Source organism: Pseudophryne corroboree, unplaced genomic scaffold, assembly GCF_028390025.1.
Source record: "Pseudophryne corroboree isolate aPseCor3 unplaced genomic scaffold, aPseCor3.hap2 scaffold_1531, whole genome shotgun sequence".
Lineage (NCBI taxonomy): Eukaryota > Metazoa > Chordata > Amphibia > Anura > Myobatrachidae > Pseudophryne > Pseudophryne corroboree.
This window is the reverse complement of record NW_026968163.1, coordinates 76,747-101,727: the sequence shown is the minus strand read 5'-3', so window position 1 is coordinate 101,727 and position 24,981 is coordinate 76,747. Positions and strand designations below refer to the sequence as shown.

At 53.3% G+C, this 24,981-nt stretch overlaps 1 protein-coding gene across 1 annotated transcript in view; it reads right to left on the bottom strand.

Annotated features, from left to right (window-relative positions):
* LOC135000243 (very-long-chain 3-oxoacyl-CoA reductase-B-like) overlaps nt 1-20,011 on the bottom strand; it is a 37,091-nt gene extending 17,080 nt beyond the window's left edge. Inside the window, exon 1 of the mRNA XM_063951489.1 lies at nt 19,725-20,011. Within this exon, the coding sequence (XP_063807559.1) occupies nt 19,725-19,884 (160 nt within the window). The 5' untranslated portion in view covers nt 19,885-20,011. The remainder of the gene's footprint in view (nt 1-19,724) is intronic.
* Between the last annotated feature and the right edge of the window lie 4,970 nt (nt 20,012-24,981).

The following is a 24,981-nucleotide window of genomic DNA, read 5'->3' as shown; positions in this document are numbered from 1 at the left end:
CAAAAGCAGCAGAGAGATCAAGGAGAATAAGTAGAGAGAAATGTCCTTTAGATTTAGCAGTGACCAAATCATTCACTACCTTAGTCAGTGCTGTCTCTGTGGAGTATTGGGCACGAAATCCTGACTGAAGTGGGTCCAGTAGGCTGTGTGAGTTAAGAAAGTGTGTGAGGCGAGTGTAGGCAAGTCTCTCCAGTAGCTTGGAGGGGCATGGGAGCTAAGAGATGGGACGGTAGTTAGAGAGAGTGTTCGGGTCAGAGTTTTGTTTTTTCAGAATGGGAGTAATCACTGCATGCTTGTATAGAGAAGGAAAGATACCAGTAGACAGGGAGAGATTACAGATTTTCGTTAAGGTTGGGATGAGCACAGTAGACAGAGCTTTACTAATTTGTGAGGGTATATAGTCAAGTGGAGAGGTATTAGAGTAGGCAGATGAAAAGAGTGCAGATACTTCATCTTCATTTGTAGGATCAAAGGAAGAGAAGGTGTTAGAGGGTTCAGGCAGGGAATTGAGAAGGTCACTTGCTGTGGAAGAGCATACCATTTCATTTCGGATCTTGTCAATCTTGTCCTTGAAATAGGAAGCAAGATCTTGCGCACTGACAGTGGCTGGTGGGTTAGGTGAGGGAGGGACAAGAAGTGATTTAAATGTATTAAAAAGTTGCTTGGGGTTAGAGGCTTGAGCAGAGATGATAGATTGAAAATATGTTTGTTTGGCAGTGTCCAGAGCAGTACGATAAGAGTGGTAGGTGGTCTTATATGTGAGAAAGTCACTTGAACTACGAGATTTACGCCACTGGCGTTCAACTTTTCGTGAGAGTTTTTGTAAGTGTCTAGTGTATTTAGAGTGCCACGGTTGACATCTAAGTCTACGTGGAGTGTGATGGGTAGCTGGAGCCACTTCATCAAGTGCTGTTACTAGAGTTTGGTTAAGGTGTGACACAGCAGTCTCTGGAGAGGTGAATGTAGAAATTGGTGAAAGTAGTGGTTGCAGAGAGGTAGATAGTTGTTGAAAATTAATAGCGTTAATATTTCTGCGGGTAAGAGGTGTCCTTGTAGACTTCAGGGACATGGAGTTTGAAGTAATGGAGGAGAGCATGCATGTGATAAGGTTGTGATCTGAGAGAGGGAAAGGAGTGTTAGTGAGTTCAGAAACAGAGCATAGTCTGGTGAATACAAGATCAAGGCAGTGGCCCTCCTGATGAGTAGGGGAGTCAGTCCATTGGGAGAGGCCAAGAGAGGAGGTTAGAGAGAGTAGTTTAGAGGCATGGGGAGATTGTGGACTGTCAATAGAGAGATTGAAATCACCCATAATGATGGTGGAGATGTCAGAGGATAGAAAGTGAGGGAGCCATGCAGAAAAATCTTCCAGAAACTTTTTGGGTTGCCCAGGTGGGCGATAGATAGCTGCAACACGCAGAGAGAAAGGGGTGAAAATCCTAATAGAGTGTACTTCAAAGGATGTAAATGTGAGTGAGGGAACAGGTGGTAAAACGATGTGCGTGTAAGATTTGGACAGTAATATTCCAACACCCCCTCCCTTGATGTTACCAGGCCTGGGGGTGTGTGTGAAGTGGAGGCCACCATGTGACAGTGCTGCAGGGGAGGCAGTGTCTGATTGTGTGAGCCAGGTTTCTGTTATAGCCAGCATATTGAATTTTTTTGCTATGAAAAGGTCATGAATAGCTGTTAATTTGTTGCAAACAGAGCGTGCATTCCATAAAGCACATTTTAGTGACTTGGAGGTAGATGGGAGACAAGTGATGTTGATAAGGTTTGTTGATTTTATATTCCGTTGTGAATCAGCTGAATGTGAGCGTGGTATGTGGATGGGACCTGGATTTGGGGATATGTCACCAGCTAGTAGAAGCAGAAGAAGAGAGAGATAGGTATAGTTGGGGGAGGTGTGTGATAGTTTCTTATGGTGACAGGTAGAGGATGTGACAGTTAGTGTACATAGATAGGTTAAAAGCTCATGAGTGTTAATAAGAGGGGAGTGGATTAATGAGGCTGCAATGTGTACAGAGCGATAAATAACAGGAATAGTGAAGGACGATGTCATTTTATAGAGGATACCATGAAGTGCTATGAGGAAAAACAGTTTGTGGAGCATGGTGTTTATAAAGAGTAAAGTATAGATTGGAAAATGCTTATGGAAATTGTTAATTAAATGGTAGATTTACCTGCTTACCTAGTGCTCTCTCTTACACATACATACATACATACATGCCCTTGAAACATTGGGGGTAATTCAGACCTGATCGCAGCAGCACATTTGTTAGCAGTTGGGCAAAACCATGTGCACTGCAGGGGAGGCAGATATAACATGTGCAGAGAGAGTTAGATTTGGGTGGGTTATATTGTTTCTGTGCAGAGTAAATACTGGCTGCTTTATTTTTACACTGCAATTTAGATTTCAGTTTGAACACACCCCACCCAAATCTAACTCTCTCTGCACATGTTACATCTGCCCCACCTGCAGTGCACATGGTTTTGCCCAACTGCTAACATATTTGCTGCTGCGATCAGGTCTGAATTACCCCCAATGTTCTTTGCTGCTACGATCAGGTCTGAATTACCCCCATTGGCCCTCATTCCGAGTTGTTCGCTCGTTAGCTACTTTTAGCAGCATTGCACATGCTAGGCCGCCGCCCTCTGGGAGTGTATCTTAGCTTAGCAGAATAGCGAACGAAAGATTCACAGAATAGAGCATAGAAAATTCTTAGCAGTTTCGGAGTAGCTCCGGACTTACTCACAAATAGCGATCAGTTCAGGCCGTTTCGTTCCTGGTTTGACGTCACACACACGCCCTGCGTTCGGACAGCCACTCCCCCGTTTCTCCAGACACTCCCGCGTTTTTCCCCGACACGCCTGCGTTTTTCCGCACAGTCCCAGAAAACGGCCAGTTACCGCCCAGAAACACCCACTTCCTGTCAATCACACTCCGATCACTTCAACGATGAAAATTCTTCGTTCGGACGTGAGTAAATCTACTAAGTTTTGTGCTAAAATACTTAGCGCATGCGCATTTTTGCCTTAATCGCTCCGTTGCGAAAATCGACAACGAGCAAACAACTCGGAATGACCCCAATTGTTCTTGTAAAAACCTATTTTGCAACATAATCCTGAGACTGTGGCTGTTTCTTCTGTTTGCTATAAATGTGTGTTTAATGACTGAGTAAGTATGCCTGAGGAATACAGTGTTATGATCCATACTATTAATTATCATATCTCTATACTGAATCGGCTAAGCAATTATATTGTGAAAGTAACTACTCTGCAATGACAACATCGATTTTGGTGGTTCAGGTGTCATTCGATAGTGTGTGTGATGCAGAAGTCTGATAAGTGGTCAGGTTGCTGAGGAACAACTTGTCAAAGGGCCTAATTCAGACCTGATCGGTGCTGTGCGTTATCACCGATCAGGTCTGAACTGCGCATGCGCCGCAGTGTGCCACCACATGGCAGACAGCCGACGGCTGTCTTAGCCCTGCGATCGCCTCTGCCTGATTGACAGGCAGAGGCGGTCGCTGGGAGGGAGGGTGCGGGACGGCGGTGTTTGACAGCTGTTTAGGGGGCGCGGTCCGGGCAACGCAGGCGTGCCCAGACCGTTCCCGGGGGCGGGCAGCGGCATCTGCATGATGTCACACGCAGCCGCTGCGACCAGCACAGCGACAAGTTCCTCCCTGCCAGTGTGCAGGAGCTGCGCTGGATGGAAGCTACTCTCCAGTACAAAAGCATTGCCGCTGTGTGATGCTTTTGTATTTGTGCGACGGGCCTGCGCCTGATATGCGGGGCGAGCTAGCCCTGTGCTGGGCGTCGCCCCGCATGTCAGGGTGACTGATCGTAGCTGTGCAAAATTTAGCACGGCTACGATCAGGTCTGAATTAGGCCCAAATTCGTGATTCTTTTCCCATACAGAAAGTAGGGTGACGCTTTTTCACTTTGGGGTGTGAATTGCAGCGATGCCCTTGCCAGTTTTTTTCTGCCCTGAATTCAGGTGATACAGTATAATTAATTTTTTGGAACAGTTTGGGGATACAGTTACATTTGGGGATATGGAGAGGCAGAGGCGGTTGTGGGGTGGTCGGTAACATAGTATCTGAGGCTGAAAAAAGACAATTTGTCCATCCAGTCCAACCCATTTGTGGTCTCCTACACTGTATTATGGCCCTCATTCCGAGTTGATCGGTCGCAAGGCGAATTTAGCAGAGTTACACACGCTAAGCCGCCGCCTACTGGGAGTGAATCTTAGCTTCTTAAAATTGCGAACGATGTATTCGCAATAATGCGATTACTAACTACTTAGCAGTTTCAGAGTAGCTCCAGACTTACTCTGCCTGTGCGATCATTTCAGTGCTTGTCGTTCCTGGTTGACGTCACAAACACACCCAGCGTTCGCCCAGGCACTCCCACCGTTTCTCCGGCCACTCCTGCGTTTTTTCCGGAAACGGTAGCGTTTTCAGCCACACGCCCCTGAAACGCCGTGTTTCCGCCCAGTAACACCCATTTCCTGTCAATCACATTACGATCGCCGGAGCAAAGAAAAAGCCGTGAGTAAAAATACTTTCTTCATAGTAAAGTTACTTGGCGCAGTCGCAGTGCGAACATTGCGCATGCGTACTAAGCGGATTTTCACTGCGATGCGATGAAAAATACCGAGCGAACAACTCGGAATGAGGGCCTATATTTGGACTCATTTTGTCTGATGCTGATGTCGGCCGTTGTGTTTTATTCCTCTCTTTGTTAATAACTATAGTGCGTGACTACGCAACATAACCCTGGATATCCTTATCCATTAGGTACTTATCTAACCCATTCTTAAAGGTGTTGCTGAGTCCGCCATTACTACTCTCAGGCAGGGAATTCCAAACACGTATTGTCCTTACCGTGAAAAAACCTTTTCGCCTCAATGTGCGGAATCGCCTCTCCTCTAACCTAAGCGAGTGTCCACGTGTCCTCTGTGCTGATCTTACCAAAATATCGAGTGTCGGTGGCGTTGGGACGGCTTTGCGTTGGTGGGGGGCACAAGGCAAGGCCGCTCAGCATATGTGGGGCCGCCTCCAGATGCATCCGCAATTTGATTGCAGACATATTATCTAAGGTTGACCCCTGGCAGGCAGCAGCCATTTTTGTTTCGGAGCAGCTGTGTGTGACTGATGCAGTGACCTGTGCTGCAGTAGGGCAGAGAGGCTGCTGCTATCGCTGATCCTCTACCTATTCCTGTATGTGTAGGGGGGAGGAGTAACACTGATCACCCCCCCCCCCCTCCCCCCCCCTCGAATTGACAATAGCTGAGGGCTGGAGGTCCAGGGGTCAGGCACTGCACCCACCCCACTCGGCACTTCAAAGACTTTTTCCATAAGGGGACGCGGCCACGCCTCCTGCAATAAGGCCACGCCACCAATCCTCTCAGCAGCATGGGATGTCGGTGGCAGCGGCGCTATGTGTGGGATGAGGCTGCGCACTGCGTGCAGTCTCTCTGGGGAGGAGGAGAAAGAGGGAGCCGCGTTACACACAGCCAGTGCCGCTACCTGTCATCTAGTACCAGCAATCAGGAGGGGCCACTGTGAAGACGGAACAGCAGGCGGAGTGAGCGGAGGGGAGCAGTCCCTGCTGTGTTACCGCTGCTGCCAGTTGTCTGGCTGCTGGGCCCCGCGCACCTACTCCCCCGGGACCTGCCGCAGCAGCAGCACCTTCACACCCTGGGGGCCCCGGGCCGTGACATGGAGCCAGAGTAGATGGCGACTTCCAAGGTGCGGCTGAACAAAGGTGAGCATTTATATATGTGTACACTACACACCTGGGGGACACCAGGGGGCCACACCTGCACATATGTAAGGGGGGCAGGGGGGCCACATCTGTACACACACACAGACAGGGCCACACCTGTGCGCACACACACTCTCTCACTTGGGGGCCCCACACCTACACACACACCTGGGAGCTCCACACCTGCACATACATACACCTGGGGGACATCTGAATATACACACACTCACCTGGGAGCCACACCTTTGTACACACACCTGTGGACTCTGGGGCCATACCTACATACATACACCTGGGGGCCACACCTGGGACCCCAGGGCTCCACCCGCTGTGTGCCAGTCTCAGTATAGTGTAATAGACGCGTCAAGTGTGGAATCCTGGTGGTCAGGAGGCTGAAGCCGGAATCCTGACAGCTAAAATCCCTGATAGTAGCGAGCCGCGTCTTATCTGGGATTTTGTTTCACCTGCCTCAGGTAGGCAAAACCAAATACCAGAAACAGCCTCGTTTTCATCTGAAAAGGGGGGTGTTTCTACAGAACGCAGTGTCACTGAACCTGTGTGTTTTCCTGAGAAAAAGTATTTTTTTTACAGGCGACCAAATTGCATAGCTTGTAAAAAAAAAAAAAATGCGGGTGAACCATCGGGAAAAATTGCGATAAACGTCTGCTTTTTCACACCTGATGTTTCTTCTCAGGTAATCGGATAACCCCCTAATAGTATAAACCTGCCTGTGACTTCCTCTTTTTTTTGAATTATTACTGGAAAAGTCTGACTGGTGTATACTGTAGCAAACCATCAGGTGAATAAAATATATTATAATGCTTTTTTGTTCCTTAATTCATTTATTTAAAGAAATTAAATTCAGATTTTTTTTATCATATATTTGCATTGCGCAAACATTTTATGTACATATCAATTTATATATAACCATTCATTTATATTCCGCAGCACTGTACAGAGAATATTTGGCCATTCACATAATTCCTTGCCCATTGGAGCTTACACTCTATATTCCCTATCACATGTACACGCACATTCACACTACGATTCATTTTGTTCTTAGCCAAGTAACCTACAAGTATATTTTTGGAGTGTGGGAGAAAACCTGAGCACCCAAAGGAAACCCACGCAAGTACAGGGAGAGTATACAAACTCCACACAATTAGGGCCATGGTGTGAGGCAGTAATGCTAACCATTACACCATCTGTGCTGCCCACATACACATATTTTAACATAGGGAGGTACATATTTACATTGCATCTAAATGTGTGTGTGTGTTTGTTTATATTTTAGCATGACGCCTCAGTCTCCATCCTGTCTGGTCCTGCCGTCTACTCTGTCAGACCCCCTCTCCCTCTGCATTTCCGACCCCCCAAACTCTCACTCGTTGTTGCAGAGTGCTGGGGGGCCCTTTCAAAATGTTGCTATGGGGCCCACAAAGGTCTTATTACGCCCCTGCCTCCACAGTCACACACTATCTCTGTCTTCCTGTCACCCCTGCCTCCCCAGTCACCCTATATCTCCCTGTCACCCCTGCCTCCCCAGTCACCCAATATCTCCCTGTCACCCCTGCCTCCACAGTCACCCAATATCTCCAAGTCACCCACTATCTCCCTGTCGCCCCTGCCTCCCCAGTCACCCACTATCTCCCTGTCGCCCCTGCCTCCCCAGTCACCCACTATCTCCCTGTCACCCCTGCCTCCCCAGTCACCCAATATCTCCCTGTCACCCCTGCCTCCACAGTCACCCCATATCACCCTGTCACCCCTGCCTCCACAGTCACCCCTGCCTCCACAGTCACCCACTATCTCCCTGTCACCCCTGCCTCCCCAGTCACCCAATATCTCCCTGTCACCCCTGCCTCCACAGTCACACACTATCTCTGTCTTCCTGTCACCCCTGCCTCCCCAGTCACCCAATATCTCCCTGTCACCCCTGCCTCCCCAGTCACCCAATATCTCCCTGTCACCCCTGCCTCCCCAGTCATCCAATATCTCCCTGTCACCCCTGCCTCCACAGTCACCCACTATCTCCCTGTCACTCCTGCCTCCACAGTCACCCAATATCTCCCTGTCACCCCTGCCTCCCCAGTCACCCAATATCTCCCTGTCACCCCTGCCTCCACAGTCACCCACTATCTCCCTGTCACTCCTGCCTCCACAGTCACCCACTATCTCCCTGTCACTCCTGCCTCCACAGTCACCCAATATCTCCCTGTCACCCCTGCCTCCCCAGTCACCCAATATCTCCCTGTCACCCCTGCCTCCACAGTCACCCACTATCTCCCTGTCACTCCTGCCTCCACAGTCACCCAATATCTCCCTGTCACCCCTGCCTCCCCAGTCACCCACTATCTCCCTGTCGCCCCTGCCTCCCCAGTCACCCACTATCTCCCTGTCACCCCTGCCTCCCCAGTCACCCAATATCTCCCTGTCACCCCTGCCTCCACAGTCACCCCATATCACCCTGTCACCCCTGCCTCCACAGTCACCCCTGCCTCCACAGTCACCCACTATCTCCCTGTCATCCCTGCCTCCCCAGTCACCCAATATCTCCCTGTCACCCCTGCCTCCACAGTCACACACTATCTCTGTCTTCCTGTCACCCCTGCCTCCCCAGTCACCCAATATCTCCCTGTCACCCCTGCCTCCCCAGTCACCCAATATCTCCCTGTCACCCCTGCCTCCCCAGTCACCCAATATCTCCCTGTCACCCCTGCCTCCACAGTCACCCACTATCTCCCTGTCACTTCTGCCTCCACAGTCACCCAATATCTCCCTGTCACCCCTGCCTCCCCAGTCACCCAATATCTCCCTGTCACCCCTGCCTCCACAGTCACCCACTATCTCCCTGTCACTCCTGCCTCCACAGTCACCCACTATCTCCCTGTCACTCCTGCCTCCACAGTCACCCAATATCTCCCTGTCACCCCTGCCTCCCCAGTCACCCAATATCTCCCTGTCACCCCTGCCTCCACAGTCACCCCATATCACCCTGTCACCCCTGCCTCCACAGTCACCCCTGCCTCCACAGTCACCCACTATCTCCCTGTCACCCCTGCCTCCCCAGTCACCCAATATCTCCCTGTCACCCCTGCCTCCACAGTCGCACACTATCTCTGTCTTCCTGTCACCCCTGCCTCCCCAGTCACCCAATATCTCCCTGTCACCCCTGCCTCCCCAGTCACCCAATATCTCCCTGTCACCCCTGCCTCCCCAGTCACCCAATATCTCTGTCTTCCTGTCACCCCTGCCTCCCCAGTCACCCAATATCTCCCTGTCACCCCTGCCTCCCCAGTCACCCAATATCTCCCTGTCACCCCTGCCTCCACAGTCACACACTATCTATGTCTTCCTGTCACCCCTGCCTCCCCAGTCACCCAATATCTCCCTGTCACCCCTGCCTCCCCAGTCACCCAATATCTCCCTGTCACCCCTGCATCCACAGTCACCCACTATCTCCCTGTCACTCCTGCCTCCACAGTCACCCGCTATCTCCCTGTCACTCCTGCCTCCACAGTCACCCAATATCTCCCTGTCACCCCTGCCTCCCCAGTCACCCAATATCTCCCTGTCACCCCTGCCTCCACAGTCACCCCATATCACCCTGTCACCCCTGCCTCCACAGTCACCCCTGCCTCCACAGTCACCCACTATCTCCCTGTCACCCCTGCCTCCCCAGTCACCCAATATCTCCCTGTCACCCCTGCCTCCACAGTCACACACTATCTCTGTCTTCCTGTCAACCCTGCCTCCCCAGTCACCCAATATCTCCCTGTCACCCCTGCCTCCCCAGTCACCCAATATCTCCCTGTCACCCCTGCCTCCACAGTCACCCACTATCTCCCTGTCACTCCTGCCTCCACAGTCACCCAATATCTCCCTGTCACCCCTGCCTCCCCAGTCACCCAATATCTCCCTGTCACCCTTGCCTCCATAGTCACCCAATATCTCCCAGTCACCCCTGCCTCCACAGTCACCCCTGCCTCCACAGTCACCCACTATCTCCATGTCACCCCTGCCTCCCCAGTCACCCAATATCTCCCTGTCACCCCTGCCTCCACAGTCACACACTATCTCTGTCTTCCTGTCACCCCTGTCTCCCCAGTCAACCAATATCTCCCTGTCACCCCTGCCTCCCCAGTCACCCAATATCTCCCTGTCACCCCTGCCTCCACAGTCACCCAATATCTCCCTGTCACCCCTGCCTCCACAGTCACCCACTATCTCCCTGTCACTCCTGCCTCCACAGTCACCCAATATCTCCCTGTCACCCCTGCCTCCCCAGTCACCCAATATCTCCCTGTCACCCCTGCCTCCACAGTCACCCCATATCACCCTGTCACCCCTGCCTCCACAGTCACCCCTGCCTCCACAGTCACCCACTATCTCCCTGTCACCCCTGCCTACCCAGTCACCCAATATCTCCCTGTCACCCCTGCCTCCACAGTCACACACTATCTCTGTCTTCCTGTCACCCCTGCCTCCCCAGTCACCCAATATCTCCCTGTCACCCCTGCCTCCCCAGTCACCCAATATCTCCCTGTCAACCCTGCCTCCACAGTCACACACTATCTCTGTCTTCCTGTCACCCCTGCCTCCCCAGTCACCCAATATCTCCCTATCACCCCTGCCTCCCCAGTCACCCAATATCTCCCTGTCACCCCTGCCTCCACAGTCACCCACTATCTCCCTGTCACTCCTGCCTCCACAGTCACCCAATATCTCCCTGTCACCCCTGCCTCCCCAGTCACCCAATATCTCCCTGTCACCCTTGCCTCCATAGTCACCCAATATCTCCCTGTCACCCACTATCTCCCTGTCGCCCCTGCCTCCCCAGTCACCCACTATCTCCCTGTCGCCCCTGCCTCCCCAGTCACCCACTATCTCCCTGTCACCCCTGCCTCCCCAGTCACCCAATATCTCCCTGTCACCCCTGCCTCCACAGTCACCCCATATCACCCTGTCACCCCTGCCTCCACAGTCACCCCTGCCTCCACAGTCACCCACTATCTCCCTGTCACCCCTGCCTCCCCAGTCACCCAATATCTCCCTGTCACCCCTGCCTCCCCAGTCACCCAATATCTCCCTGTCACCCCTGCCTCCACAGTCACACAATATCTCCCTGTCACCCCTGCCTCCACAGTCACCCACTATCTCCCTGTCACTCCTGCCTCCACAGTCACCCAATATCTCCCTGTCACCCCTGCCTCCCCAGTCACCCAATATCTCCCTGTCACCCCTGCCTCCACAGTCACCCACTATCTCCCTGTCACTCCTGCCTCCACAGTCACCCACTATCTCCCTGTCACTCCTGCCTCCACAGTCACCCAATATCTCCCTGTCACCCCTGCCTCCCCAGTCACCCAATATCTCCCTGTCACCCCTGCCTCCACAGTCACCCACTATCTCCCTGTCACTCCTGCCTCCACAGTCACCCACTATCTCTCTGTCACTCCTGCCTCCACAGTCACCCAATATCTCCCTGTCACCCCTGCCTCCCCAGTCACCCAATATCTCCCTGTCACCCCTGCCTCCACAGTCACCCACTATCTCCCTGTCACTCCTGCCTCCACAGTCACCCAATATCTCCCTGTCACCCCTGCCTCCCCAGTCACCCACTATCTCCCTGTCGCCCCTGCCTCCCCAGTCACCCACTATCTCCCTGTCACCCCTGCCTCCCCAGTCACCCAATATCTCCCTGTCACCCCTGCCTCCACAGTCACCCCATATCACCCTGTCACCCCTGCCTCCACAGTCACCCCTGCCTCCACAGTCACCCACTATCTCCCTGTCACCCCTGCCTCCCCAGTCACCCAATATCTCCCTGTCACCCCTGCCTCCACAGTCACACACTATCTCTGTCTTCCTGTCACCCCTGCCTCCCCAGTCACCCAATATCTCCCTGTCACCCCTGCCTCCCCAGTCACCCAATATCTCCCTGTCACCCCTGCCTCCCCAGTCACCCAATATCTCCCTGTCACCCCTGCCTCCACAGTCACCCACTATCTCCCTGTCACTTCTGCCTCCACAGTCACCCAATATCTCCCTGTCACCCCTGCCTCCCCAGTCACCCAATATCTCCCTGTCACCCCTGCCTCCACAGTCACCCACTATCTCCCTGTCACTCCTGCCTCCACAGTCACCCACTATCTCCCTGTCACTCCTGCCTCCACAGTCACCCAATATCTCCCTGTCACCCCTGCCTCCCCAGTCACCCAATATCTCCCTGTCACCCCTGCCTCCACAGTCACCCCATATCACCCTGTCACCCCTGCCTCCACAGTCACCCCTGCCTCCACAGTCACCCACTATCTCCCTGTCACCCCTGCCTCCCCAGTCACCCAATATCTCCCTGTCACCCCTGCCTCCACAGTCGCACACTATCTCTGTCTTCCTGTCACCCCTGCCTCCCCAGTCACCCAATATCTCCCTGTCACCCCTGCCTCCCCAGTCACCCAATATCTCCCTGTCACCCCTGCCTCCCCAGTCACCCAATATCTCTGTCTTCCTGTCACCCCTGCCTCCCCAGTCACCCAATATCTCCCTGTCACCCCTGCCTCCCCAGTCACCCAATATCTCCCTGTCACCCCTGCCTCCACAGTCACACACTATCTATGTCTTCCTGTCACCCCTGCCTCCCCAGTCACCCAATATCTCCCTGTCACCCCTGCCTCCCCAGTCACCCAATATCTCCCTGTCACCCCTGCATCCACAGTCACCCACTATCTCCCTGTCACTCCTGCCTCCACAGTCACCCGCTATCTCCCTGTCACTCCTGCCTCCACAGTCACCCAATATCTCCCTGTCACCCCTGCCTCCCCAGTCACCCAATATCTCCCTGTCACCCCTGCCTCCACAGTCACCCCATATCACCCTGTCACCCCTGCCTCCACAGTCACCCCTGCCTCCACAGTCACCCACTATCTCCCTGTCACCCCTGCCTCCCCAGTCACCCAATATCTCCCTGTCACCCCTGCCTCCACAGTCACACACTATCTCTGTCTGCCTGTCAACCCTGCCTCCCCAGTCACCCAATATCTCCCTGTCACCCCTGCCTCCCCAGTCACCCAATATCTCCCTGTCACCCCTGCCTCCACAGTCACCCACTATCTCCCTGTCACTCCTGCCTCCACAGTCACCCAATATCTCCCTGTCACCCCTGCCTCCCCAGTCACCCAATATCTCCCTGTCACCCTTGCCTCCATAGTCACCCAATATCTCCCAGTCACCCACTATCTCCCTGTCGCCCCTGCCTCCCCAGTCACCCACTATCTCCCTGTCGCCCCTGCCTCCCCAGTCACCCACTATCTCCCTGTCACCCCTGCCTCCCCAGTCACCCAATATCTCCCTGTCACCCCTGCCTCCACAGTCACCCAATATCTCCCTGTCACCCCTGCCTCCACAGTCACCCAATATCTCCCAGTCACCCACTATCTCCCTGTCGCCCCTGCCTCCCCAGTCACCCACTATCTCCCTGTCGCCCCTGCCTCCCCAGTCACCCACTATCTCCCTGTCACCCCTGCCTCCCCAGTCACCCAATATCTCCCTGTCACCCCTGCCTCCACAGTCACCCCATATCACCCTGTCACCCCTGCCTCCACAGTCACCCCTGCCTCCACAGTCACCCACTATCTCCATGTCACCCCTGCCTCCCCAGTCACCCAATATCTCCCTGTCACCCCTGCCTCCACAGTCACACACTATCTCTGTCTTCCTGTCACCCCTGTCTCCCCAGTCAACCAATATCTCCCTGTCACCCCTGCCTCACCAGTCACCCAATATCTCCCTGTCACCCCTGCCTCCACAGTCACCCAATATCTCCCTGTCACCCCTGCCTCCACAGTCACCCACTATCTCCCTGTCACTCCTGCCTCCACAGTCACCCAATATCTCCCTGTCACCCCTGCCTCCCCAGTCACCCAATATCTCCCTGTCACCCCTGCCTCCACAGTCACCCCATATCACCCTGTCACCCCTGCCTCCACAGTCACCCCTGCCTCCACAGTCACCCACTATCTCCCTGTCACCCCTGCCTCCCCAGTCACCCAATATCTCCCTGTCACCCCTGCCTCCACAGTCACACACTATCTCTGTCTTCCTGTCACCCCTGCCTCCCCAGTCACCCAATATCTCCCTGTCACCCCTGCCTCCCCAGTCACCGAATATCTCCCTGTCAACCCTGCCTCCACAGTCACACACTATCTCTGTCTTCCTGTCACCCCTGCCTCCCCAGTCACCCAATATCTCCCTATCACCCCTGCCTCCCCAGTCACCCAATATCTCCCTGTCACCCCTGCCTCCACAGTCACCCACTATCTCCCTGTCACTCCTGCCTCCACAGTCACCCAATATCTCCCTGTCACCCCTGCCTCCCCAGTCACCCAATATCTCCCTGTCACCCTTGCCTCCATAGTCACCCAATATCTCCCTGTCACCCACTATCTCCCTGTCGCCCCTGCCTCCCCAGTCACCCACTATCTCCCTGTCGCCCCTGCCTCCCCAGTCACCCACTATCTCCCTGTCACCCCTGCCTCCCCAGTCACCCAATATCTCCCTGTCACCCCTGCCTCCTCAGTCACCCCATATCACCCCTGCCTCCACAGTCACCCCTGCCTCCACAGTCACCCACTATCTCCCTGTCACCCCTGCCTCCCCAGTCACCCAATATCTCCCTGTCACCCCTGCCTCCCCAGTCACCCAATATCTCCCTGTCACCCCTGCCTCCACAGTCACACAATATCTCCCTGTCACCCCTGCCTCCACAGTCACCCACTATCTCCCTGTCACTCCTGCCTCCACAGTCACCCAATATCTCCCTGTCACCCCTGCCTCCCCAGTCACCCAATATTTCCCTGTCACCCCTGCCTCCACAGTCACCCACTATCTCCCTGTCACTCCTGCCTCCACAGTCACCCACTATCTCCCTGTCACTCCTGCCTCCACAGTCACCCAATATCTCCCTGTCACCCCTGCCTCCCCAGTCACCCAATATCTCCCTGTCACCCCTGCCTCCACAGTCACCCCATATCACCCTGTCACCCCTGCCTCCACAGTCACCCCTGCCTCCACAGTCACCCACTATCTCCCTGTCACCCCTGCCTCCCCAGTCACCCAATATCTCCCTGTCACCCCTGCCTCCACAGTCACACACTATCTCTGTCTTCCTGTCACCCCTGCCTCCACAGTCACCCAATATCTCCCTGTCACCCCTGCCTCCCCAGTCACCCAATATCTCCCTGTCACCCCTGCCTCCACAGTCACACCCTATCTCTGTCTTCCTGTCACCCCTGCCTCCCCAGTCACCCAATATCTCCCTGTCACCCCTGCCTCCCCAGTCACCCAATATCTCCCTGTCACCCCGGCCTCCACAGTCACCCACTATCTCCCTGTCACTCCTGCCTCCACAGTCACCAATATCTCCCTGTCACCCCTGCCTCCCCAGTCACCCAATATCTCCCTGTCACCCCTGCCTCCACAGTCACCCACTATCTCCCTGTCACTCCTGCCTCCACAGTCACCCACTATCTCCCTGTCACTCCTGCCTCCACAGTCACCCCTGCCTCCACAGTCACCCACTATCTCCCTGTCACCCCTGTCTCCACAGTCAACCACTATCTCCCTGTCACCCCTGCCTCCACAGTCACCCACTGTCTCCCTGTCACCCCTGCCTCCCCAGCCACCCAATATCTCCCTGTCACCCTGCCTCCACAGTCACCCACTATCTCCCTGTCACTCCTGCCTCCACAGTCACCCCTGCCTCCACAGTCACCCACTATCTGCCTGTCACCTCTGCCTCCCCAGTCACCCACTATCTGCCTGTCACCCCTGCCTCCCCAGTCACCCACTATCTGCCTGTCACCCCTGCCTCCCCAGTCACCCACTATCTGCCTGTCACCCCTCCTCCCCAGACATCCACTATCTCCCTCTCACCTTTGCCACCCCAGTCAATCACTACAGTATCTCCCTGTCACACCTGCCTCCACAGTGACTGACTATCTACCTGTCACCCCTGCCTCCACAGTCACCCACTATCTCCCTGTCACCCTTGCCTCCATAGTCACCCAATATCTCCCAGTCACCCACTATCTCCCTGTCGCCCCTGCCTCCCCAGTCACCCACTATCTCCCTGTCGCCCCTGCCTCCCCAGTCACCCACTATCTCCCTGTCACCCCTGCCTCCCCAGTCACCCAATATCTCCCTGTCACCCCTGCCTCCACAGTCACCCCATATCACCCTGTCACCCCTGTCTCCACAGTCACCCCTGCCTCCACAGTCACCCACTATCTCCCTGTCACCCCTGCCTCCCCAGTCACCCAATATCTCCCTGTCACCCCTGCCTCCCCAGTCACCCAATATCTCCCTGTCACCCCTGCCTCCCCAGTCACCCAATATCTCCCTGTCACCCCTGCCTCCACAGTCACACAATATCTCCCTGTCACCCCTGCCTCCACAGTCACCCACTATCTCCCTGTCACTCCTGCCTCCACAGTCACCCAATATCTCCCTGTCACCCCTGCCTCCCCAGTCACCCAATATCTCCCTGTCACCCCTGCCTCCACAGTCATCCACTATCTCCCTGTCACTCCTGCCTCCACAGTCACCCACTATCTCCCTGTCACTCCTGCCTCCACAGTCACCCAATATCTCCCTATCACCCCTGCCTCCCCAGTCACCCAATATCTCCCTGTCACCCCTGCCTCCACAGTCACCCCATATCACCCTGTCACCCCTGCCTCCACAGTCACCCCATATCACCCTGTCACCCCTGCCTCCACAGTCACCCCTGCCTCCACAGTCACCCACTATCTCCCTGTCACCCCTGCCTCCCCAGTCACCCAATATCTCCCTGTCACCCCTGCCTCCACAGTCACACACTATCTCTGTCTTCCTGTCACCCCTGCCTCCCCAGTCACCCAATATCTCCCTGTCACCCCTGCCTCCCCAGTCACCCAATATCTCCCTGTCACCCCTGCCTCCACAGTCACACCCTATCTCTGTCTTCCTGTCACCCCTGCCTCCCCAGTCACCCAATATCTCCCTGTCACCCCTGCCTCCCCAGTCACCCAATATCTCCCTGTCACCCCTGCCTCCACAGTCACCCACTATCTCCCTGTCACTCCTGCCTCCACAGTCACCCAATATCTCCCTGTCACCCCTGCCTCCCCAGTCACCCAATATCTCCCTGTCACCCCTGCCTCCACAGTCACCCACTATCTCCCTGTCACTCCTGCCTCCACAGTCACCCACTATCTCCCTGTCACTCCTGCCTCCACAGTCACCCCTGCCTCCACAGTCACCCACTATCTCCCTGTCACCCCTGTCTCCACAGTCAACCACTATCTCCCTGTCACCCCTGCCTCCACAGTCACCCACTGTCTCCCTGTCACCCCTGCCTCCCCAGCCACCCAATATCTCCCTGTCACCCCTGCCTCCACAGTCACCCACTATCTCCCTGTCACTCCTGCCTCCACAGTCACCCCTGCCTCCACAGTCACCCACTATCTGCCTGTCACCTCTGCCTCCCCAGTCACCCACTATCTGCCTGTCACCCCTGCCTCCCCAGTCACCCACTATCTGCCTGTCACCCCTGCCTCCCCAGTCACCCACTATCTGCCTGTCACCCCTGCCTCCCCAGTCACCCACTATCTGCCTATCACCCCTGCCTCCCCAGTCACCCACTATCTGCTTGTCACCCCTGCCTTCCCAGTCACCCACTATCTGCCTGTCACCCCTTCCTCCCCAGTCACCCACTATCTGCCTGTCACCCCTCCTCCCCAGACATCCACTATCTCCCTCTCACCCTTGCCACCCCAGTCAATCACTACAGTATCTCCCTGTCACACCTGCCTCCACAGTGACTGACTATCTCCCTGTCACCCCTGCCTCCACAGTCACCCACTATCTACCTGTCACCCCTGCCTCCACAGTCACCAACTATCTCACCCCTGCCTCCACAGTCGTTAGTCACGCACTATGTCCCTGTCTACCACTGTCTCCCTGTCACACACTGTATCCCTGTCACACCAGCCTCCATAGTCACCTACTATCTACCAGTCACCCCTTCCTCATAGTCACCCACTATGTCCCTGTCTACCACTGTCTCCCTGTCACCCCTGCCTCCACAGTCAACCACTATGTCCATGTCTCCCACTGTCTCCCTGTCACCCCTGCTTCCACAGTCACCCACTATCTACCTGTCACCCCTGCCTCCACAGTCACCCACTATAAACCTTTTTTTTGGTGGGGGGAGCCGCCTATAATGTTGTGCCAAGAGGCGGCCAGACCCCTAAATCCGCCACTGACAAAACTGTTTATTTGAAAGCATCCAGTGTTAATGAAAGGTGAACGTTAGATCAGGAAATCGCGTTTACGGTGTCAGATGTTATCACAACAATGCATTCCGCACACTGAGAATTTGACCGACAATTATATACAGTAAATATATATTTATTTAAAACCAAACTAGTGATCCTTTATTGCTTCAATTTACCATCATATCGCCAGGCGCTGTTACTTAGTGGTAATAAGCCGTGTACACAGCTCGCACACGTGTGTAACTTACATTCCTCCACATGCGGAGCTCGAGATGCGTTCTGCCCATGTGTGCATCTGCTTTCCACCAGGCGCAGGTCACAGACACCTGGGGCCAAATGTAATAGAGTGAGAGTTTCAGAAAGTGAGAGATTTGGTAAAGTTTTGCCGTTTTTCTTTTAAAGTGGCAATCATTCATTCACACAGCAAGATCAACCTGGTGTTACAGTGTAAATGATTGCCACTTTAAAAAAAACCTTCCCAAATCTCTCACTTTCTGAGTCTCTCACTCTATTACATTTGGCCCCTACAGTACATGCCTCTTGTGCCCATGTTACAAGTCATTTGTTTAATGTGCAATAAGGGAGGTTTTCTCATGATCAGAGACTCTAGAGTAGAGGTTCTCAAACTCGGTCCTCGGGGGCACACACAGTGCATGTTTTGCAGGTAACCCAGCAGGTGCACAGGTGTATTAATTACTCACTGACACATTTTAAAACGTCCACAGGTGGAGCCAATTATTTCACTTGTGATTCTGTGAGGAGACCTGCAAAACATGCACTGTGTGTGCCCCCGAGGACCGAGTTTGAGAACCTCTGGTCTAGAGCTTGAGAACACCTACCTTTTTGCCATCTGGACTCCTGTGATTTCTGCCCTGGTATTGGCCCTCATTTCGAGTTGTTCGCTCGCAAGCTGCTTTTAGCAGCATTGCACACGCTAAGCCGCCGCCTACTGGGAGTGAATCTTAGCTTATCAAAATTGCGAACGAAAGGTTCTCAAAATTGCGAAAAGACTTCTCTTTGCAGTTTCTGAGTAGCTCGAGACTTACTCTTCCAGTGCGATCAGTTCAGTGCTTGTCGTTCCTGGTTTGACGTCACAAACACACCCAGCGTTCGCCCAGACACTCCTCCGTTTCTCCAGCCACTCCCGCGTTTTTCCCAGAAACGGCAGCGTTTTTACACACACTCCCCTAAAACGGCCAGTTTCCGCCCAGAAACACCCACTTCCTGTCAATCACACTCCGATCTCCAGAACGAAGAAAAAACCTCATAATGTAAAATACCTAACTGCATAGCAAATTTACTTGGCGCAGTCGCACTGCGGACATTGCGCATGCGCATTAGCGACTAATCGCTCCGTTGCGAGAAAAAAATAACGAGCGAACAACTCGGAATGACCCCCTTTATTTGGACTGCTACTCTCCATTGGGAAACAAGTGCAGCATTCAAGATTATCTGAGCTCCCCCTTCAGCAACCATTCATGTCCATTTACTGCTGAGAAACTGCTGGGGACTGCTGCACTATTGCCTGGTAACATTTGCTGCTAATGGTGACCTCCTATGGACACAATCTGGAGCAGGTCCTAGCCAGAGCAGGATAACGTCTAGTTACGGCTCTGGCATTACATTAGAGCCACTTACCTGCCCAGGCTCCATACTTCCTAAGGTCAGTCCTCCACCACCGGGAGAGAATATGGGTTCCGAATCCCTTCAGCAGCCTCCATGACTGTTTGAGAACCAGGTAGGACAGAGCCAGCACCCCCAAGACATGGACCCCCTGAGACAGCAGACAGTCCGCCATGTGATAGAAGCCTCTGTGTCTTACCAGGTGCTGCCCTTGTAGAATGACTGCAGTGACAGACACTCACCAGCATCTAAACACCAAACATGGGAAGCACTAACCCTCCCTCAAGATCCACTGACACTCCACCCAGAGCCGCCCACTCCACACAGCAGAGGCAGGACAGGTAGCACACACCTGGGGCCAGCCCAGCAGCTTACACAATACCATCTACTATACCTGTTCTGCACCATATACAGCAGTGTATAACCCAGATATTATTAACTGAGTCACCTGTGCTAAAGCATGGATATCCTAAAACAGTAACATGCTGAAACACTGCAGGGCTGTAAGGATATGACAGGGGAATGGAGGAGAATGACTGGAGCGCCCTCTCCCCTATCACATGCTGCTTTGGTTCTGTGTCCTCAGGAAACACTGGCACAGTGACAGCAGATTTGTTTTGTAAATCCTTTTTCTTAACCTGTTGTTGTCGCAGCACCTGAGAGTGTCAGGATATAATAATGTGGTAAGAATGGCGCTCTGGGCGTCCGTCACTTCAGTAACAGTGTGCTGAACCCCCAGTATGATTCTTTTTTATTCATTTCTTTTTCTATTTCAGACGTAAACGTCGTTTACTTTATCGCTAAGTGTGTATGCCACCGCCGAGCGATGCGCGGCCCTGCGGGTCGTTACCGGCCCTCGGTATAAGCCGCACGTGCAGCTCAATTTGGACTCATTGTCAGAAACTGCATGCTCCGGCGTGACGTCACTGTGCGATATCACTAGTGACATCGCACAGTGTGTTTGCCCGCTGGCGGGCGGCCCGGCCCGGCCCGGGAGGGGAAACACTAGGCTACGTTACTCATAGAGCCCATGGCCTAGTGTGTACCCACCAATTGGCATCTCTATAAAGGGTACTAGGGTGTACGTGCCCGCTGTGCCACACTGCACTTCCTGCGCCATTCCATATACTGTCCTCGCAGTGCGCCACTGCCATTTTGCAAGAGATATGCGCAGTAGGATCTGTCACAGTACCAGGGTCATGCACCGGTGTGTGTGTGTGGGGGGGGGTTGCTCAGTACCGCACACCAGCACCCCAACCCCCATCTCTCAGAAGATGCCCCTGGTGGGACTGCATGTTACAGCATACATTTACAGTCAACACAGCTGCCAGTGCATGCTGGGACATGTAGTACCACAATAGCAGGGAGCACTGGGACGGTAGCGGTCAGTATTGTGTCCTATTGCTATCCTCCCGTTACCTGTAGGGTGGGAGGTGGTCATTTGGCTGGAGCTCTGCACTGACCAGCCTGGAAATAGGAGAAGGGCACCATACGCTGCAGGGCCTACTGTTCTATCCTATTGCCCCAGCCTAAAGCTCACTACCACGTGTGGGGGCGCCCCCTGCTGGCTGAACGTGGAAGCGGAGGTCAGCCCACTGTAACCAGTGATGTGCAACGGAAATTTTTCGTTTTTTGTCATGTGTTTTGGTTTTGGATTCGGTTCCGCAGCCGTGTTTTGGATTCGGACGCGTTTTGGCAAAACCTCCCTGAAAATTTTTTGTTGGATTCGGGTGTTTTTTTTACAAAAAACCCTCAAAAACAGCTTAAATCATAGAATTTGGGGGTCATTTTGATCCCATAGTATTATTAACCTCAATAACCATAATTTCCACTCATTTCCGGTCTATTCTGAACACCTCACACCTCACAATATTATTTTTAGTCCTAAAATTTGCACCGAGGTCGCTGGATGGCTAAGTTAAGCGACCCAAGCGGCCGACACAAACACCTGGCCCATCTAGGAGTGGCACTGCAGTGTCAGACAGGATGGCAGATTTAAAAATAGTCCCCAAACAGCACATGATGCAAAGAAAAAAAGAGGTGCAATGAGGTAGCTGTGTGACTAAGCTAAGCGACCCAAGTGGCCGACACAAACACCTGGCCCATCTAGGAGAGGCACTGCAGTTTTCTAGCGAGAGGATGAGTGCTTCCATCCTCATGTGAATCTGAACCACTAGCCATGAACATAGGCCAGGACCTCAGCCGTTCCTTGCCACTCCATGTCGTAAATGGCATATTGGCAAGTTTACGCTTCTCATCAGACGCTTTTAATTTAGATTTTTGGGTCATTTTACTGAACTTTTGTAGTATACTTGACGACACAGAGGTAGAGCAATGGACTACTGTACCGTACTGCTATATATATACTGGTGGTCAGCAAAATTCTGCACTGTCCTCCTACTATATACTGCGCACAACTAAAATGCAGCACAGGTATGGATGCATAGTATACTTGACGACACAGAGGTAGAGCAGTGGACTACTGTACCGTACTGCTACAGTATATACATACTGGTGGTCAGTAAAATTAATTCTGCACTGTCCTCCTACTATATACTGCGCACAACTAAAATGCAGCACAGGTATGGATGCATAGTATACTTGACGACACAGAGGCAGAGCAGTGGACTACTGTACCGTACTGCTATATATGTACTGGTGGTCAGCAAAATTCTGCACTGTCCTCCTACTATATACTGCGCACAACTAAACTGCAGCATAGGTATGGATGCATAGTATACTTGACGACACAGAGGTAGAGCAATGCACTACTGTACCGTACTGCTATATATAGTACTGGTGGTCAGCAAAATTCTGCACTGTCCTCCTACTATATACTGCGCACAACTAAAATGCAGCACAGGTATGGATGCATAGTATACTTGACGACACAGAGGTAGAGCAGTGGACTACTGTACCGTACTGCTATATATATACTGGTGGTCAGCAAAATTCTGCACTGTCCTCCTACTATATATAATGCGCACAACTAAAATGCAGCATAGGTATGGATGCATAGTATACTTGACGACACAGAGGTAGAGCAATGCACTACTGTACCGTACTGCTATATATATACTGGTGGTCACAGCAAAATTCTGCACTGTCCTCCTACTATATACTACAATGCAGCACTGTCTGTGTCACCCTGCAAAGGGAGGGACAGGATCATAGCTCTGTTCTGTCTGTGTCACTGTGTCACCTGCAGGGGCAGGGACAGGCTCATAGCTCCCTTCTGTATGTGTAACCGTGTAACCCTATAGGGGGAGAGACAGGATCATAGCTCCATTCTGTCTGTTTCACCCTTCAGGGGGAGGGACAGGCTCATAGCTCCCTTCTGTCTGTGTCGTCCCATAGGGGAGAGACAGGGTCATAGCTCTGTTATGTCTGTTTTACCCTACAGGGGGATGGACAGGCTCATAACTCTCTACTGTCTGTGCCACTGTGTCACCCTACAGGGGGAGGGACAGGCTCATAAGCCCCCTCCTGTCCGTGTCCACTGTTTCACCCAGCAGGGGGAGGTGCAGGCTCATAGCTCCCTTCTGTCTGTGTCACCCTATAGGGGAGAGACAGGCTCATAGCTCTGTTATGTCTGCTTTACCCTACAGGGGGAGGGACAAGCTCATAGCTCCCTCCAGTCTGTGTCACCCTGCAGGGGGCGAGATAGGCTCATAGCCACCTCCTGTCTGTGTCACTCTTATGGGGGATGGCTAGGCTCATTGCTCCTTTCTGTCTGTGTCGCCCTATAGGGGGAGGGACAGGCTCATAGTTCCCTTCTGTCTGTGTCATTGGAACAAGCTCATAGTAGTGGAGTGGGTAGATGCAGTGGCGTATCTATAATGGGTGCAGTGTGTGTGGTGCACACAGGGGGGGGCACACCGCACACACTGCACCCATTTCTCCTATACTTACCTTTCCGGAGTCCATCGGCGACTGTGTATGGGCCCCCTCCTCTCCCGTTGCCATCGCGCCGCTGCTAGCGCACTGACCACTAGAGACTCTGGCACAGTGCCGGACGCTACAGTGCATGCGCAGGACTCCTAAAAAAGGGCGCGGCGGCCATTTTTCGGAGTCCTGCGTATGCGCTGTAGATTCTGGCACTGTGACAGAGTCTCCAGCACTCAGAGCGCTAGCAGTGGCGCGGTGACGGCTACGAGAGAGGAGGAGGCCCACACACGGAGTCTGCACACGGGTCCCCCTCCTCTCTAGAGACGCCCCTGGGTAGATGGTTGGATGGTACCTGAACTTCCCTGGATGCTGGCGACTGATTCGGCCTCCTGGACCCTGTTCTCTTCAGAACTCCCTCAATGTTTAGGCAGAGAGATAAGGGTCCCCAAACAAGTCGCCAAACGTTTGGACAGTGACTGGAATTTTATTAAACAGGAAATATTGTCACTGTTAAAGGGAATTCAGTGCTTAACGTTTCAAGCCAATATCACATTTGATGACAGTTAATATAATATCACACCAGGTTATATATATTACCGTAATTACCGTCCAAGGTAACAAATACCACAAACACTCTCAGTATAAACTTGCAATTCCCCAACCTTAGAGTTGTATCCCAATAGTCCACCAGGTGGCAGTGTAAATGTCACTATTTCTCAGTCCAAGATGGTCATTCCGAGTTGATCGCTAGCTGCATTCGTTCGCTGTGCAGCGATGAGGCAAAAAAATGGCACTTCTGCGCATGCGTATGCTGCGAAATGCGCACCTGCTCTTCTCCCTGTAACACAAATGACTGTACCTCAGAGGCGCAATCAGTAAGGATCATCAAATTCGCCAACACCACCGTCATCGGCCCTCATCAAGGATGGGGACGAATCGGCCTATAGACGGGAAGTAGACCGGCTGGCCCAGTGGTGCATCCACAACAACCTTGAGCTCAACCCCCTCAAAACTGTCGAGATGATAGTGGACTTCAGGAAGAAGTCATCTAGTGCACCTCCGCTAACGATTGCTGACAGTGTGGTATCGCTAGTGGACTCCTTCAAGTTTCTAGGGACCCCAAACTCCCGGGACCTTAAATGGGGGTCCAACGCTGACGCCACTGTTGGGAAAGCGCAGCAGAGGTTGTTCTTCCTCAGGCAACTAAGGAAGTTCAACATCCCACAGAAGCTTCTGCTCCTCTTCTACTCCGCGATTGTGGAGTCGGTACTGTGCTCCTCGATACTCGTATGGTACAGCTCCACCAGCGCGAGGGACAGATGCAGGCTCCAAAAGGTGGTCAGAACCGCAGAGAAGATCATCGGGGCCGACCTTCCCTCAGTCC